The sequence below is a fragment of the Leucopleurus acutus genome (genome assembly GCF_964270905.1).
Source record: "Leucopleurus acutus genome assembly, chromosome: 19".
Lineage (NCBI taxonomy): Eukaryota > Metazoa > Chordata > Mammalia > Artiodactyla > Delphinidae > Leucopleurus > Leucopleurus acutus.
The window spans coordinates 1,791,140-1,808,759 of record NC_139161.1 but is presented as its reverse complement, the minus strand read 5'-3'; the positions used below and the strand labels follow the sequence as shown (position 1 = coordinate 1,808,759).

General features: G+C 43.3%; 1 protein-coding gene across 1 annotated transcript in view; it reads right to left on the bottom strand.

Annotated features, from left to right (window-relative positions):
- Positions 1-413: 413 nt before the first annotated feature.
- GNA13 (G protein subunit alpha 13) overlaps positions 414-17,620 on the bottom strand; it is a 41,311-nt gene continuing 24,104 nt past the window's right edge. Inside the window, exons 3-4 of the mRNA XM_082861084.1 lie at positions 11,008-11,058; positions 414-5,927 (exon numbers count right to left, since the gene is read on the bottom strand). Coding sequence (XP_082717210.1) covers positions 5,355-5,927; positions 11,008-11,058 — 624 coding nt within the window. The 3' untranslated portion in view covers positions 414-5,354. The remainder of the gene's footprint in view (positions 5,928-11,007; positions 11,059-17,620) is intronic.

Genomic DNA, 17,620 nt, shown 5'->3' with positions numbered 1-17,620 from the left:
AAATCATCATCGTAAAGCTTCTTGAAACAAGGAGTGTAACATGTTGGTTTGTTTTTAAAACGCTATTTTGATGACAAAAGACATAGCAGCATTACTCCTGCAGGTGGACAAACCGTGAGCCCAGATAGACACCCTAGGGCAATTTCAGCGATTTTAAGAAGAGCAGAGAGAAAAGTGGGGTGTTCCCCATTCCCACATCAAAACAAGTGTTTGGGAACGTTCTTGAAGCCCGCATCTCCGTCTTCAGTGAGGAAACGTTTACAGACTAGTATTAAGTCAAAGTATCGCTGGAGATCTGACAGAAGAGCGATTTCTGTGCTTTCAGTCACTGGGTGAAACCTCTGCTTTCAAATATTAAGTGTCTGCTTTACACTTGACATTTAATCAGATTTAAATAACATCATAGTATGGAATAGTTTATAAATGTTTATTAAACGTCCGTAATTTTTACAAAGCAAATATTAATAGCAAGAGGCAAAATTTTTGCAAAATATGTACAAAAGTAAAAAGCCTGGATGACTAGCAACTCATTTGATCAAATCAAACCATTCTTTCCACTTTCAGACCTCCTGTAGAAATAATTTATTGCCAATCCTGAACTAAAGCACTGACAGAAAAAAAATTTACAACAGTATCAGATAATGTGCTCAGTTCTGGGAAAGTTATAAAAAGATATATGTATAAAAAATCCTAAGCCACAAATACTTTCATTCAGAGCTAATACAAATCATGTTTTGTTAGGTACAGTTATCTATGAGGTTGTTACGAAATAGACTTTTTGATAAGGCTTCCGTGGTAAATGAGCTCCACCTTTAGACTAGTAAAGCCATTTAAACATTTTGCGATTCTGCTTTCAAGTAAGAGGTAAAGAAAGGGTAAATGGTATCGTCTGTTGCACTGTTACATATACTTTCCAAGAATTAACCCCTACCCGCCCCCTCTGTTTTTTTTCCTAGAGCCATCAAATAGGCATGATTTGAGAACAAATGCAGCCCTTTTACTATGGCAAGAAATATTATAAACAAGCTTTCCAAAGACAAACCCAAATCAGAGAACAAGTAAGTAGCATACTTCTATCATGACCGTCACTGATTGATGATGTATGCGTACTGGGTCCCTACTTCCATCCATCTGGACATTTTCATTATCAAAGGTAATGTGGTTTTGGAAAGGTCGCAGAATCTCTTATCAACCCAGAAATGACTGCCCGATCATTAACACTTTTTTGTTCCCTACGAGCTCTGGCATTTGAAATCAGATGGTTAGACCTAGATGCCACAAGAATGAACAGAGTTATTTAAATGCTAACTATACATTCAAGTACAGACAGAAGAATGCTAGTGGTACAAACACTGGTACTTCAGATTATGTTAATAATTACTTATCAGCCTAGTATCAACTCAATGGTACTTGAAAAGGCCATAAAGTTCAACTTGTTTAAAATGTTCCGGCTTAGACTTACACTTTCATCTCTCTATAAATTTATTAAGCCCTAACCTCGTACCATAAAATAATGGGTATGTACTATCACTTGCTTTATTTGGAACAGGGGGACATGTACACACCACTCACGTACACGTCCCTCCCTTCCGCATGTTTACTACACTGAAGAGCCAACCTGTGTCCTATCACTAAAAAAAAGAAAAAAAAAAACAGTACTTTTTGTCCAGCAGCACAAACACATGGACAGATCATCTGTAATTAATGTAACTTTATGTACTGAAATGATGGGAAAGAGAGATGAAGTCAGATTTCCAACTGAAAAAAGACATGCAAAATTTATTCTCGATCCCTCAATTAAAACTAAAAGAAATGAAAAGGTAACAGAGTGACTGTCTCTAGATTTATTAGGGAGTTTATTACAAATGTTTGACTGAGCTTTACAGGCGCGATTTCATGGATTCAAACAAGAAATTAAGAGTTAGCACTGGTACTTAGCCTTCTCATTACATATACAGAAACAACATTGCTACAAATTGCAATGAAGAGAAGCTTGCTTCAAATGGCTTGGTTTGGGGTTTTGTCTAAATGTATCATTATATAATGAAAGCACCAATTTGAGGGTTTCTCAAATAGTGATTTGAGTTTCAGAACATAACAGAACATAACTTGGTAACTTTATTCTTCACATAAATAAGGCATAACACCGGATATGTGTACTAATGCTGAAAATACATTTTACCAAAAGCATAAATACAAGTATTGGGGTATACATTGGAAGTTCAGATTTACTCATTCCCGCTTACAAACAATTCTGGGGCATATGGTTTTTGTGAGTCTGAACCAACACTTCTAATCACTTCTGGTATTAAGGGAATCTTCCTTTCTTCTACTTTATACTGACCACTGCCAACAAATGAACAAGGACCTCGCTCGACAACCTCCCTTGGGAGTTTAACCAGAGGACCGTCACCATGTAAAATACACGCCAGTGCAGCTTCAAACCAAACCAAACCATGTTCACTCCACGATGCCTTCTTTGGTCGCTGCTGTGATCTAGCTGTCAAATGCCCTTTCCAGACAATACAATTGAGAAGAAGATTTCAATGCAATATAATATTTGGCAGCAAGCAATGGTACGGGTTATTAAAAATATCTGACAGAGGCATTACATTATTTGGATCTTCAGAAAAGCGTCTGACAATACCTCTTCCCTATAAAATAATCAAGGCAAAAATCTGTGCTGTTCTTTGATTTATAAGGCAACTCTGTATACTATAAATTTCTTCAAGATCAATGAAGACACTTGTGTGACATTTCTTAAGAATTAATAAGCAAGAAGACACTCAGACTTAAGAGGAGAATGTAATAGAGAATTGGGCACATTTTATTCCAAATCATAACCGTGAAGACTTAGAAAATCAAACACACTGAACAGCTTTAAATCCAAATTACATTTTTAGAGACTGGGGGGACACTGGCATAGGGAAAAACTATGAGCTCCCTTTCAGCTTTGTCACTGAATCTCATCTCCCTCTTCACACACTCGTGTTTCAAAAGGGTCTGGTTTTCATGCTGTAGGTATCGGACTCCTTCAAATGGTTTAAAAGTACAGTATATAAAACATGTGGACTAAAGCCTTCAGATTGGAACTTAAAGTTCCACTGAGTGTCTAAACCAGCCTGCCATTAAATGTAAGTAATCTACTGCCTCAAAATATAGGCTAGGTTTTATTTTAAAAGAAAGCTGACTTTGAGACTTCGCACACGTCAGGAAAGGAAATCTCAAATGCCCAAAGTAATATCCTATCTATTTGGTGTTTTAACATTTCTTTGTGGTAGTCAAAATGGTGCTTGTCAGGCAGTATTTATGGTTCATATCATATATCTCAGATCTGAAATATAACTTAACTGAGAGTAACCTTCCTCTTTATACATACACTGGAGTGAAATGATGCTTTGGCCATTCGATAGGACCATTTGCTAAATTTACACACAGACTTTCCACCCAAAGTCTCCACGTTACTGTGCATTCGGCCCTGAAATGGTTCTAACTCTGTGGATTAAACAATGCACTCTTTTTGGTAAGAAGCACTATAGATACAGAACTATTCTGATGTGCGTGAACTCTGCTGTACTATGGACGCCTGCACCAGGATGTAGGGCTACATGTCAATAGCTCAGGTGTTAACCAAGACACGAAAACACTGGCAATTATGGGTGTAATGATGGTGGAGTTTCAAATGCAAGAAAAGTCAGGTACCTTGAGAACAATCCCTGGTCAGTTCACTGCAAAGCCCTATTCTTACTAGACAGCAAGACAGACCCAGAGCCACTGTCTTAGAAAGGCTGGGTGATCCAGAATGTTGACCAATCTTTCAAGGACTTTCTAGCCAATAAAATACCTGAGAACACAGTCAGCTATACAGTAAAGTGAAAGATATCACAGTCTTAATCACAATTTTCAGGAAAGGAAGAAAAGCCATCAGACTTTCCAAACTGTCACCAGTCTTGTACATCTGTTTCTCTAATCCAATTCTGACACTACGCATAACCTACAAGGCAGTATTTTTAGTTCTGCAAACCAGCCACTCTGATGAGTTCACTATGAATGTATCTGTAATTGCAAAGCTACTTCATGGGTACATTTTAATTTGGTAAGTGGTGGAGAAGCTCAAATGTAATCACCTTTCAGTATGAACTAAAAAAATTACTACTTATTTTTGAAAGTATCCTTGAAACCTTCAAAATGTACCTCAAGAAAGCTGGAATTTCGTAAACAATGATGTTGCAAACACACACACACTCTTTCAGAGACACCAAGAATGACTAAGAATCTCAAATAGAAGTGAATAGTGTGGCAGGAAAATACTGCCCTTGGCAAGCTCCAAAAAACAAAAAACATCCCATAAATGCCACCGTCTGGAGTTGATGGGAATAGACAGGAGAGCGAAAGAACAATGTTTGTGATGGTGCAGCAGTGATCCCACCGTAAGGACCCACATCAGCTGAGACAGGATTTCAAAGTCTGAGAGTAAAACACATAATATTCTTGGGCAAGGGTGTATTTATTTAGGACGTTCTGTTATCAGGTTCTTGCACGTTTTTAGCTGCTGCTATGGCCAGAAGGTCTCCCGTATAGCACGCTGATTACATGATATTTAAATATGAAAAGGGCAAACAACATTTCACTCATGACTTTTAATCAAAACACTACGGATGGCATGCGCCTGCCTTGTGCTCCCCTGGACCATTTGTGAGCGTTCATTACCATCAGACCAGAGATCCTCATGTAAACTTTAAACACACCAGAATATTGCCTTCAGAAACCACAGAAATCTAAAAAACAAAACAACTGCTGTGTATATAAGCAATCAGAAAACCGTGAAGGCTGAATCTGGGTGAAGCTACAGAACGCCGTTCCTTAGATCACACATTTTCCAGTGGCCCTTTCAAAACAGGTCACCATAAAGCTGGGCACAAGTGTGGCTGCTACCTGCAGGGCGAACAAAAGGTATCTTACTCGTTCTAGAACTGAACATTCTCAACCTCAGGCCTACAAACATTAAGGACACCTTCTATACTTGGCACTACAGGAGAATTCAGTTTGAAAAGTGGAAGAATTTAAAGCCTGAGGGATGCCTTGTCTGAGGTCTGGCAGGAAATGACTCCACTCCAATGGAAGCCGGAGTGAAAGAGATCAAAGCCAAGCCTCAGCAGATATTGGCCCCGTGTTACTCAGCGGCTCTCAGCCACAACCAAAGGCCGCAGAAGAACAACTAAGATTTCCAAGAAGTTAAACACAGAATCAAGATTTTTCTAATTCCTGTTGTAAACTTCTATTTTAAAGAAACAAAACAAACCGAAAACAATCAAAAAGACAAAAAGGTGCGAAGACAGCAAGTCTTCCGTACGTCACTGGAGCATGAGCTGCTTGAGGTTGTCGTGAAGGATGGTGTCCTTCACGTCACGGAAGACGAGGCGGATGTTCTCCGTGTTGATGGCTGTGGTGAAGTGGTGGTACAGGGGCTTCTGCTGCTGGTCCCGCCGCTTGTTCCGGAAACACTCCACCAGGAATTTTTGGACGTCTCTTAAGCAGTGGGGATCCCCTTCGAATTCTAAGAAATAGTCTTTGATGCTCACAATCTGCACTTTCTCCTCAAGCAAATCTGTCTTGTTCAAGAAGAGAATTATGGAGACGTTGCTGAAAACCCGGTTATTGACGATGGTTTCAAAAATGTTCAGAGACTCTGTCAGGCGATTGGTCAGACGATCTTCCATAAGCACCTGGTCAAACTCACTTGAGGAAACAAGGAAAAGTATTGATGTCACGCTGTCGAAGCATTCAAACCAACGTTTTCTTTCTGATCTCTGACCACCTACATCAACCATTTTGAAAGGGACATTTTTAATTTCAAAGTCGTACTCATGAATGCCTTTGGTGGGTCTTCTGGCTAGCAGAATGTCTTGCTGTGATGGAATGTAATCCTGGAAAAGAAAAAAAATCGTTTCCTACTCAGTAATCCAGGAGTAATGAGAATATTTAATGTACTACTAACTGGGCTAGTGAATGGATACGTAAACAAAAGTATCTTTTAAATGACAATCCCCTGGTAACATTAAAGCATCAATGCTATTCTGATTCTCATCATAAAACAGCAAGATACGCTGCAATGTTAGCGTCCGCACTGGTTCGAAATTCGCCGCAAATGAAGGCGCCTATGATTTTTTCAGCCTGCCGGACGACCCGAGTGTCCGTCCACGCGTGACGCCCACCGTGCCAGCAGCCGCCTGCCGCTGCGTGTCCACGGCCACGGTCACGGCTCCTCGCCCCTCCGTCAACAGCGGCGGGGCCCCAAGTCAAGGTTCTCCGCCCCCTGCGGCCCCTGCTCCGCGCCCCTGCCTGCAGGACCGACAGCTCTACCCAGGTCGCCTATGTTCTCACTGCTGTAACGCGGCCTCTGCTCTGCCCCCTTGACCGAGCTCACTCTGCGGGGCTTCCCAGCTGTTGGCGGGGGGCCGTCTCCGTGGCAGGGCCCCAGCTCTTCTCCTCTGCCGGCACCCGCGCCCGGACAGTGGTGCCTCGGAGGGGGGTCTACACCAAGACCCTGGACAGATGGATGGACGTACGGACGGAAGCTGCTGGCCTCCCGAGCCCCTGGCTGTGGCCGACAGTGAGTGCCCCTGGGCGGTGAAACTGGTTCTTTCTTCTCAGCTTAGTATTTTTCCAGAACTCCGATGGAGCTTTTGGACAATACTGAACAGGAAGGCTTTAAATGCTCATCACCAAGGTCACAATTTTTTTAAATCAAGGCAAGGTTTTAAAACAATGCCAACTGTTACTCACAGTGCTGCATTTTATACCTTTCCAAATACTATGATTTTGAAATTTCATTACAGTGTGAATACTTATCTCCTTAAAATAGTGTAGCTAAGAATCAAAAAAAAAAAAACAGAAAAAAACCAGCAGTTCTCAGTTGTCTGCAACCCACAGCCATGTATAAAGTGCCCACAGGGCTCTAATGAAACACGCTGGGGCTCGCACGTGTACCCCCAGCTCCCGCAGACGCACACGTGCCTGCCTCGCCTGTAAGCAGCACCATCCCGATTCTCTGCCCGGCCCCGGCTTCTGGCTGACACTTAATCATGAACTGTTTCACATGCTGACACGGTTGTATTTCATTTTGAAAGAGTATAACATACATCAAATGGATCAATGTGCTATCATTTACATAAATATTCCCCTACTAGTGGTCATTTAGGTTGGTTCCAATTTTTTGCTTAATGTAAATGCTGCAATTAAAATTCTCATGCACATCCTTCTTTCCCCCCCTTTTGGGCTATTTCCTGAAACCGAATAACCAGGAATAAGATGGTGATGCAGTCAAGGCTTGTGAAGATTTTCACGACTGGGACCTAATGTCCACCTGCTCTCCAGAAAGGTGGGGCCGGTTCACGGCACTCGTGTGTGCCAGCCGCCTCAGAAACAGGCCAGTCCCGAGGGGCAATTTTTAATTTTCTAATTTCATAAAAATAAAAAGTCCTTTATTATTGCCTTAGTTAGGCGCTCAGGGCTAATTCACATAAAGCACAAACACAGGACGAGGTAATCAAGTGCTCAAGGGTCTGGCAGAGCCACGGGGATTAGGACTGTGGATGCTACAGCCAGCTGCCCACAGACCACCTGGGTGACCTGGGACAAGTCATCACTTAACCTCTCTGTGTCTCAGTTTTCTCACCTGTGAAAAACACAGACAACAGCACCCACGGGGTGCTGTGAGGACTAAACACGGCAAGTGGGTGAAGCGCTTAGGAACCAGGTTCGGCACACAGCCCGTGTGTTACTGTCTAGCGGTTCCCACTGTCACCACTGCTGCCAAGAGAGGGAAACCAAGGCAGCGACGGCCCCCCTACTCGTGCGCACCTGACAGCCCTCCACGGATGCAGCCTCTTCAGTCCCAACACTCACCGTCTTCGTCCCCAGCCCCGTCCACCAGGACGCTCTCCTGCCCACGTCCTGCCCCACCCGCATCCCAAGCCTGCCCCTCACGGTGGACCTTCTCCATCACCTCCTACTTTATATCAAATCCCGCTGCTCCTTCTTTGAACCTTCCTCACCTTTTCTTTCCCCTCTTTATTTTCACCGCCCCCGTTTTTTAACGTCTCAGCCTGGATTACCATCTTGCCCCTTGGTCCTCCGCACCTCCTGGGTCCACCTCTAAGCCCCCAGAGACCACCCCTCCTGCACCATGCCCTCAGAGCTGGCGGTGAGGCCCCTCCCTGTAGCAGACCAGACCTCGCTGACCCGGCTTCCATGACCCTCCTTATTCCTTGTTTTCCGGAACCAGCAGACTCTGCCCCACCTCGTCAGGCTCCCCAGAGCCCAGCGTGGAGAGCTGCAGAGCCTCACATCCTGAGACCGCCGCATGTCGTCAGCGTGATGCGTGACTGTGCAACGAACGGCACATCCAGACCCTGGTGACTGCCTTCCTGAAATCTGTTCTTGTACGTTAGAGCCAAGCACTTCTGTCAGACAGATGTGCCTCCTGACCCCAGGCATGGCCCGCTGTGCGCGTCCCCTCGTCCCCCCAGCCGCCCAGGCTCACGTCCTCTCAAGGGCTAGCTCCAGCTTCTCCATCCAGACACTAACACCATCTTCACCATCAGTCTCATTTAATCGTCCTCTGCTTGTTGTATGTATGTTAGTTTTGTCTCTGACTAGAATGAGTTCCTTACACATGGAGGTCAAAGAACCAAACAGCTAACGACGAGCAGATATTACAACTGCAAGGCACCAACCTGAACACCTCACTGGGCGCCATGGATTGAACTGCGTTCCGGCACCGTCCCCGCACACCCCGCCTGCGTTCATGTGCTTAAGCCCTAACCCTCAGTGTGACTGTCTTTGGGGACAGGGCTTTTAGGAGGCGACCAAGGTTAAATGAAGTCATATGGTGGTGTCCTAATCAGGTAAGTGTTGGTGGCCTTAAAAAGAAGAGGCCATACACTTCTTGCACGTGTGTGTGCAGACCAAAGGGCACGTCAAGGCACAGCGAGAAGGCCACAGCCTACAAGCCAGGAAGAGTCCTCACGAGAAACCGACCATGCTAGCAACTTGACCTTGGACTTCTAGCTTCAAAAACTACAAGAAAAAAGGTCTGTTATTTAAGCCACCCAGTATGTGGTATTTCGTCATGGCAGCCTGAGCAGACTTTTGAGACATGGGGTTTATGTCACGTAATTGCCCCCGAGCCCGACAGGGATGCTTCTCTTACTATGCCCATGATGCGGATGAAGAAACTAACGTCCAGAGATGCCTAAGGTCACACAGCCAGTCTGCGATGGAACTGGGGTTGGAACTCTGGTGGTCTGGCTGCAGAGCCCTGTCCTTGACCCCTGCGGTTCCACCTCCCAGAGGGCCATGGGGCTTGGCACACAGCGGGGATTCAACGGTCCTAGAACTTCAGTCAGAGATGGCGAAGCAAACGCAATCCCGTGACCTGTCTGATGTGTACAGAGTGGGCGGCCAGTCTGCAGCACACCCACATTTATTCTCCTCGCCTTTACAACTACCTACTGATCACAAAAACACTTTTTTGTCTTTATTCCAGATGTGGCCTCAAAACTGTTCTCAGCGTAAGACTCTAAGCAGCCAGTACACACTGACTGGGGCTGGCTCCGAGTCACTCGCTCCGACGCTATTTGTTGAGCGCCTACGAGGCACCAGGCACTGTCACTGGGCAGCAAGAACTCAGCCCTTCACAACCAAGACCCGAGGTCCTTGCCCTCAGGGAAAGAGGTGGGGGAAAGACCAGCAAAACCTGTAAGTGAAGAGACCAACTGTAATAAGAACAATCGAGCCTGAGAAGAGCCAGTGCTGACGCTGAAGACAGGCGGAGGGGACCCACCTCGAATGGCTGCTCAAGGAAGGCCTGTCCGAAAAGGCAGACTGAGAAGAATGGGGCGAATGCGCACTACTGGGATCAGAAAATGTGAAATAACTCTTAAAGAATTAGTTTACCTACTAAAGCTTCTCACCATTTGGCTTATACGGAACTTTTTTTTAAGGCTTATTGCAATCTGACCACACAGAAAAGTGACAATGAAATAAGTCTTAATACAAAGTCTCACTGATGTGGATTGAGTGAACAAAAACAGACAAATACAGAGACCCTAACTTCTAGAGCACCTGTGTCTACGAAACAGGTGGGAGAAACACATACTGACTGAACAGCAGACAAGTGCAATTTAGCAAAATACAAAAAAATAAGGGAAAATGCAAAACTTAGCGTTCTAGACACACATATGGTACTTTCCTACTTGCAATAGGTTTCATTTTGTGCTTTCCTTCTGTTTTATTTTGAAATTTAAACATCTCAAAGAACCCATAAAACCACATTAAACTTTACAACAGAAATCTGGTTTAAGAGGCGGCATACGAAGCTATACTCAATTGAATGGGTCACCACTGACGCTAGGGCAATGGTTTTCGAGCATTTTCTAAGCAGCACAAAGCTTCCTTCCAGTGAAGTCTCTGCACAAGTCCAACACGGAGAGCGGCCAGCACCAGCCCTCACCAGTCGGTCACGGCCTCAAGGACGCACTACAGGACAGTCTGATGGTCCAGCTCCTTTGCAAGGGCGACTCCTCCCACACCACGGCCTTGAGAATCCAGCCTCCTACGCTCCACCCCAACACACGGGGGGTCCTGGACTGGAAAATAACGTTTGCTGAAAAGTTCTGAAATCAATCAGCCCACCGCGTTCTTTCGGTTTCCACTTACAGAAAAGCAAAAGACACTGACGTAGGCTAGTTAATGTGCCACCTCATTTTCAAGCATAAACTTCTTTCCATAAAGAGTTTTACTTTCACAAAATAGTGGACAGGGCATTCCTCAAGGAACTGGCAGAGGTCAGGACAGGAGAGGGAGAAAACATGAAGCAGGAACAGTCGGCATACTGCCACTAGGAAAAAGGATACCGCTTAATACATCATTTTTCTAAGTTTCCTTATCCTAATTACTGCCTTCAAATGGCAATAAACACAAACATTCAGTCTGAAAACTTACTGGTTCTCCAAGTTTATCCAAGTTATCCAGGAAATATTTTACAGATTCACCCTGAAAACAAGAAGAAAATAAATAGTTATTAGGGCTTAGAGATGGAAGACTTTGTTACAACAGTTTATATTAAACTGTCTGGTTGTACACTTAATCCAAATCCAAACATACTTTGTTTAGTCACCAATTTCAGACTGAGCAGCTAACCCCACTAAAGACACATAAAATGTCTGCCTCTGTCAAAGTGCTGCAGCCTGGCGAGGCTCACAGAGTCTTTACAGAAGCAATACCCCAAGCACTCATCCATTCGGACAGGATCACATGTACGTGTTCCGATATATCTGTGTATCCAAAGGGAAGATGTAATTAAAAGGTGAAAACTGCTTTTGCGATACACATACAACTACAAGTCAGGTGGGATTATTTCTGTCTACATTTTTCAATCACGTTTGTGTCAAAAGCGAAGCAGGGATGAGGTTAGAACACCTAACAGGCAAGCGCCTAGACACCTTTTTGCTCCTGAACCCTGAATAATGCTGCAGGCTTCACCTCTCCAATCCAGGCTTCACCTCTCTTCCCTACCTGAGTGATCAGTCTACTCGCTCTGAGCCCAGACTTCTATCAGACCTCAGGCAATTCCCAACATCTAAAGTGCACGAGAATACATTCCTAAGAGGAAATACTCGAACAAAGGACAGGCAGGGCTGTATCTTGGAGTCTCCCAGGGTCCTCCCTGTCCTGCTGGGTTTCTACCAGCGCAGCACTTGTCCTGCCCGAGCTCCAGAAGGCAGTGCTTCTTTCACACAGAAGAGAATTCCCTGAAGACCTTGTCTGACTGCAGGTTCTGAGGGGGCATCTGAGGGGGCAGGGGCGGGCACGTAATTCCTGCAATTCAGGTGATTTCTGGGACCACAGTTTGAGTCACGAGGCCTTAAAGCAGCAGTTCTCAAAATTGTAGTCTCTGGATCCCTTCATACATCTTAAAATTCTTCAGGATCCCGAAAAGACGTTGTTTAAGTGGGTTATGGCTACCAATACTTACCACGTTAGAAAGTAAAACTGAGACATTGTAACAAATATTTATTAATTCATTTAAAAATATCAATAATAAACCCATTCACGTTAACATATTTTAGTGTAGCTTCATAAAAGCCAGTGAGACACTTCTGCTTCTGCATCTGAACTGCTACTACAGGTCGTTTCCACTGTAGCATATGAAGATCTGGCCTCACAAAGAATGCTGATTGGAAAAGGGAGCATTTTGATAACCTTTGTAACTGTAGATATTTTTGTTTCTACACCAGAATTTGACAAATGGTAGTTTCTTAAAAGTGACGTCCCTGTGGAATGGAAAGCCTACGGATGAACTTTTTGCACTTTTGTTACAGACACTAAAATTCACTGGTCTATCTTGTACTTTGAATGGGTCTTTCACCCACCCACAATTTTGTAACACCAAGCGCTGATCACATGGAACATGGTGGGCAATTAAGTATACAGCTCTTCCAAATGTCGGCATGTTTCATGACATAATATTAAGAAAATCATATTCATTAACATCATAATGATCTCATAAGAAGCTTTAAGGCTTGGGAAGTTGACGACCTCACAGTGGTGGGCAGATACAAGTTTTCCTAAATTCTGATTTTCACTTGAAAGCTCAAATTTTATCAATGGCAACAAATAACTGTTACTTTCCTTGAACTGGCAGGCTAAACTTCATTCATTTTCTAAAACAATGCCTGTCAAATGCCCAAGTCTGAGTAAGTTGATTGTTTCTTTCAAGTAGAAATGGTGTTCCACGAAAACTACAGTTAGTTCAGCTCACGTCACAACCAGTCACAAGAGTACTTTCCCTGGAGACCACAGTCCTGCTGCAGGAGCATTTTCAGGGTGCCGCCCAAGCCAGCATACAGCGTAGTACAGAGCTGCTGAAACTGATCTAAAACAACTTTTACTGCTTAATCAAGGATCTCTTCAGTGAACCTGGTGTGTGTGTCTTAAACTGCAGATGTAGAGCGGTGATGAATACACCAACTAGTAGTGTGTTTGGGGCTGATACCCCATCTGCGCTCAGGCTGGCTGGCAACTGCAGCCCTGCTGTTCTGTTCTATCGGTGCGAGTGTCAGCTTAATGAAGGGAAAGAACATCTTAAGTGACACCCTCAAGAGTGCTGAACATGAAGACTCCTTTTAAAGGGTTTCTGGGATCCCCAGTGGTCCACGGACCGCACTTGACAACTGCTGCCTTAAAGCACATGGTGGCGAGCGCGTACACGGGTGTGTGCTTGTGGTGGGCACGGGGGGGTGGGGAGGCCTGGCTGCGATCTCCTGGTGACCGCGAAGGAGCAGCGGCAGATGAGTCTGCCTTCTTCTGGACCTGGAACATTCGTACAATGTTTATAGCACCTAAAGATGATTTTTAAGAGAAGGGAAAAGAAAAAGCTTCCAAAAAATTCATTCTGGGGTAATGAAGAGATTATTTGGTCAAGGCTGTACAGGTACTTTGCATTATTTCATCCATTTTAATGAAAAACATAATATTTTTGGTTTTATGATGGACAACATATATAGGCCAAAGGGAATTTGGGCTTAATCTTTAAATAACATCAATATTTACTTATTGAGTTGTCTGTACAACCCAAATGAGGCTATATATTTAAAGTACTTTAAAAAGTAAAATTCAAACGAATATTACCAATCCTGTTACGCTGAAGTATACACGGTAGTCTCTTGGACAAATGTGATAAAAAGTAGTCACTCTGTTTCTGTATGAGTAAGACTTACAGATCTGTTACCCTTTCAGTAATGTGCATATTGAATACTTACATAATGTTAAATACCTTAAATGAAATTTAAAACATTTCAAAAAGGTGTTCTTTTGTTTCTGTTTGGGTTTTTTTTTGCGGTACGCGGGCCTCTCACTGCTGTGGCCTCTCCCGTTGCGGAGCACAGGCTCCGGACGCACAGGCTCAGCGGCCATGGCTCACGGGCCCAGCTGCTCCGCAGCATGTAGGATCCTCCCGGACCGGGGCACGAACCCGTGTCCCCTGCATCGGCAGGCGGACTCCCAACCACTGCGCCACCAGGGAAGCCCCAAAAAGGTGTTTTTTGACTGGTGTTATATGTTGCATTAATTGACTTTCCTTGATTTTAGAATTAGTAAAATTCACTGTGGAAAACTTGAAAATTAGAAAAAGGAACAAAGAAGGAAAGAGGCAATAATCATTAATTCCATGGCTCAGAAACAACTACAGTTAACGCTTGAAGAGATTGCCTTCCAATCACTTTTTGTATATTTAACACTGTTGAAATAATATAGACAAATCTGCATCCTTATTTTTCACTTACGTAACTGTAAGTACATTTTAATGGTCAAAATAATTCCCAGTATTTATATGCTAAAAAGTTAACTAAAACCGCTAATCTAATGTTGGATATTTGAGTTATTTCCACCTTTTAAATAAGGTTTTAATATTTTAAAAATAAATAATGTTGTGCAAACAGCTTTATGCGCTCTTGAATTACATTAAGTGATCTCAGAAGAATTACTAAGGCAAAGAGATCCAACGTTTTTAATACGCCTACTACTCACTGGCACACAGGTCCTATTGATTCTCTCCTACACACAGTTACAACACTGAGTATATGAATAGTGAAACTATGAGGATGAAAAATAAGCCAAGATCACAGGAGAGTGTTTTACAGATGCTTCTGTAATAAGCTAGAATGCAGACTCTCAGCGGCCCCACGCTGTGCGGGCTGCTGCTCATCACTTTGGGACCCCAGAGCAAAGGAGCTCTGTGTGAAAGAGAAAATAACACGTTCCATATCCAAACTGACAATGAAGGTTCAACCACACAAAAATTTACTTCAATTAATATTGCTGTTTAACTAATGGTCAAATAAACGAAGGTTAAAGTAACCCTAAGATGAACATATTATCGAAAGCAGCAAGCCTTTCCCCCTTTAAGAGCTAAACGCTTACACCGAACCCACCATTTCTGAGGGTGTCGGGAAACTGGTATACTCATTCTAGCGACCTTGCAAGTTCACACAAACTGTTTAGAGAGTACGAGTAGTACACTTCATAAAGCTTTTAATGAACTTTTGCACATTCTAAGGAATTTACTGAACATAAAACGACACAAACAAAACGATATTTTACTTGATGCTACCTATAATAGCAAGATTTGGAAGTTTATTTTTCCACTTATTACAGGAATGAGTTAATAAATTTTGGCACACTAACATAACAACATAGTATAAGTCATCAGGTAACAACTATTTCGATATAATCGCTACATATGAAATATGTATGCCATTAAGAGCTCAATTAAAGCAGGGGCTGACACAGCTACGCTCCGCAACCCCTTAGCCGACCCACACGCTGCTTGTATGCTCACCCCCACACCCACTCGGCAGCAAAACCTGACCTCAAGTGGCTGAGGCTCTTTATATGGTCTTTATTTCTCCTACTTAGTGAAACTGTTCAAATGGTTTGCTGCAAAAGAAGTGTGGAGGGACTTCCCTGCTGGTTCAGTGCTAAAGAATCCGCCTTGCAATGAATGCAGGGGACGCGGGTTCGATCCCTAGTCGGGGAACTAAGATCCCACGTGCCGCGGGGCAACTAAGCCCGCGTGCCAGAACTACTGAGCTCGTGTGCCTCAACTACTGAGCTCGCATGCTTCAACTAGAGCCTGTGTGCCGCAAACTACAGGGCCCACGCACCCTGGAACCCATGCACCACAGATACAGAGCCCAGGCGCCATGGAGTCTGTGCAGCACAGCTAGAGAGAAGCCCGCGCACCACAACGAAGAGCCCACGCACCGCAATGAAAGATCCCACATGCCGCAACTAAGACCCGACGCAGCCAAAAAATTATAATAGAAAGTAATAATAAGTAAATAGAAAAACAAAAGAAGTGTGGAGATTACGTAATAAACAGTACATGCATTATATTATCTATCTGTAATCCAAAAAATTCTTAATGCCCTTAATAAATGTGGACTTGGGGATTTATGATAAGAATAGTTCTGCATTACATATGCTTTGATTTTCGCTATTTAAAATATGGACAAGGTAACTTTGCACTTCTGTGAGTGACTATATTCTCTTTTCAAAAAAGGAAAAAAGGAAAAATCATCCCTATTGGTTCTTCTCTTGGTATTACAATACAAATATAAAAAAGTATTTAGAAAGTTCTTTTCACTGAAGCTTCCTGATTTAACTGCATTCCCTAAGAGGGAATCTTAGATCTTTGGGGTTCAAATTATTACATACCTTTGTTTATTAGGAATTCATCATCTCACCAAAATCAAATAATATAACACAAATATGCACGTGCTCCTGTTATTAAGTTTCAGCTTCTACTGAAAATAGTTTCATCAGTGTAATTTACAAAGTCCTTTGTGCACTTGAGACTGTATAAAATCTAAATAAAAACATTTTAATACATTTCACACATTTAAATGGGTGGATTATCCCTAATATTTTAAGTCCTAAATAAAGTCCCCTTTGCCTTCTCCCCCATCACCCGGCCAGGACTCAAGGATTATAAATGCTTTAAAATATTATTCCTAAGAAAAACACATTTTGGTTTAAAATAACTCCTCAAAAAAAAGCTATTTACATCATAGGTGATACTACTAATCCTTGCATTAGTGAGAAAACTGAAAGTGGGAGACATAAGAATAATCTGAATCATCTTTTAATGCACGTGGTAGTAACTCTTACTGTTAAGAGATGAAGTTTAGCCAAATGAACCTATTCTGAAACAAAACAGTTTTAAACACACGCATGCAAACGCACACGTGCATATGCGAACACACACATGCTATAAAAGGATGAATACTTTTCTGAATTAGGTAATTTAAGGGAAATTTCTTTTTTTTTTTTGGCTGTACGCGGGCCTCTCACTGTCGTGGCCTCTCCCGTTGCGGAGCACAGGCTCCGGACGCGCAGGCTCAGCGGCCATGGCTCACGGGCCCAGCTGCTCTGCGGCATGTGTGATCTTCCCAGACCGGGGCACAAACCCGTGTCCCCTGCATCGGCAGGTGGACTCTCAACCACTGCACCACCAGGGAAGCCCTAAGGGAAATTTCTTACAGTAGCTTTAAAGACCTTTTACTGGGAAAAAAAAAAAAAAAAGAGAGAGAGAGAGAAATCTTTCACAACCTCAAAAAACAAAAAACCCCCACCAAACTAAAAAATATAAAATGTGTGTTATTTGCAACTGAACCATGAAGGACATAGAAAGTGAATAACGGCATCTCTGTTCTCAGTAACCCAGAGCTTCGGCCCTGGCCTTTTGTCTGAGCATTAGGCCCTCATGCAAATCAGATACCTCGCTCAGTGCCTGGCACCTGGCGGCCTGGCTCCCTCCTCCCCAAGTGTCTGGTGAATGAAGTGTGAATAACCAGGGGGTGATTCCCCTCAAATCCTTTTCCCTAACCGGTTCAGAGGTGATCGGAAGTCTTCTGGTTGTCTAATATTAACACTAAATCTAGTCCTTTCCCTAACACTGAGCCATCTGCAAGTCTCTAGACTTGTCTGGGCCTCAATTTAGCCGTCAGTAAAACGAGGAAGTCGCGTGGTTCAATGCATAATCACCAGAGCTCTG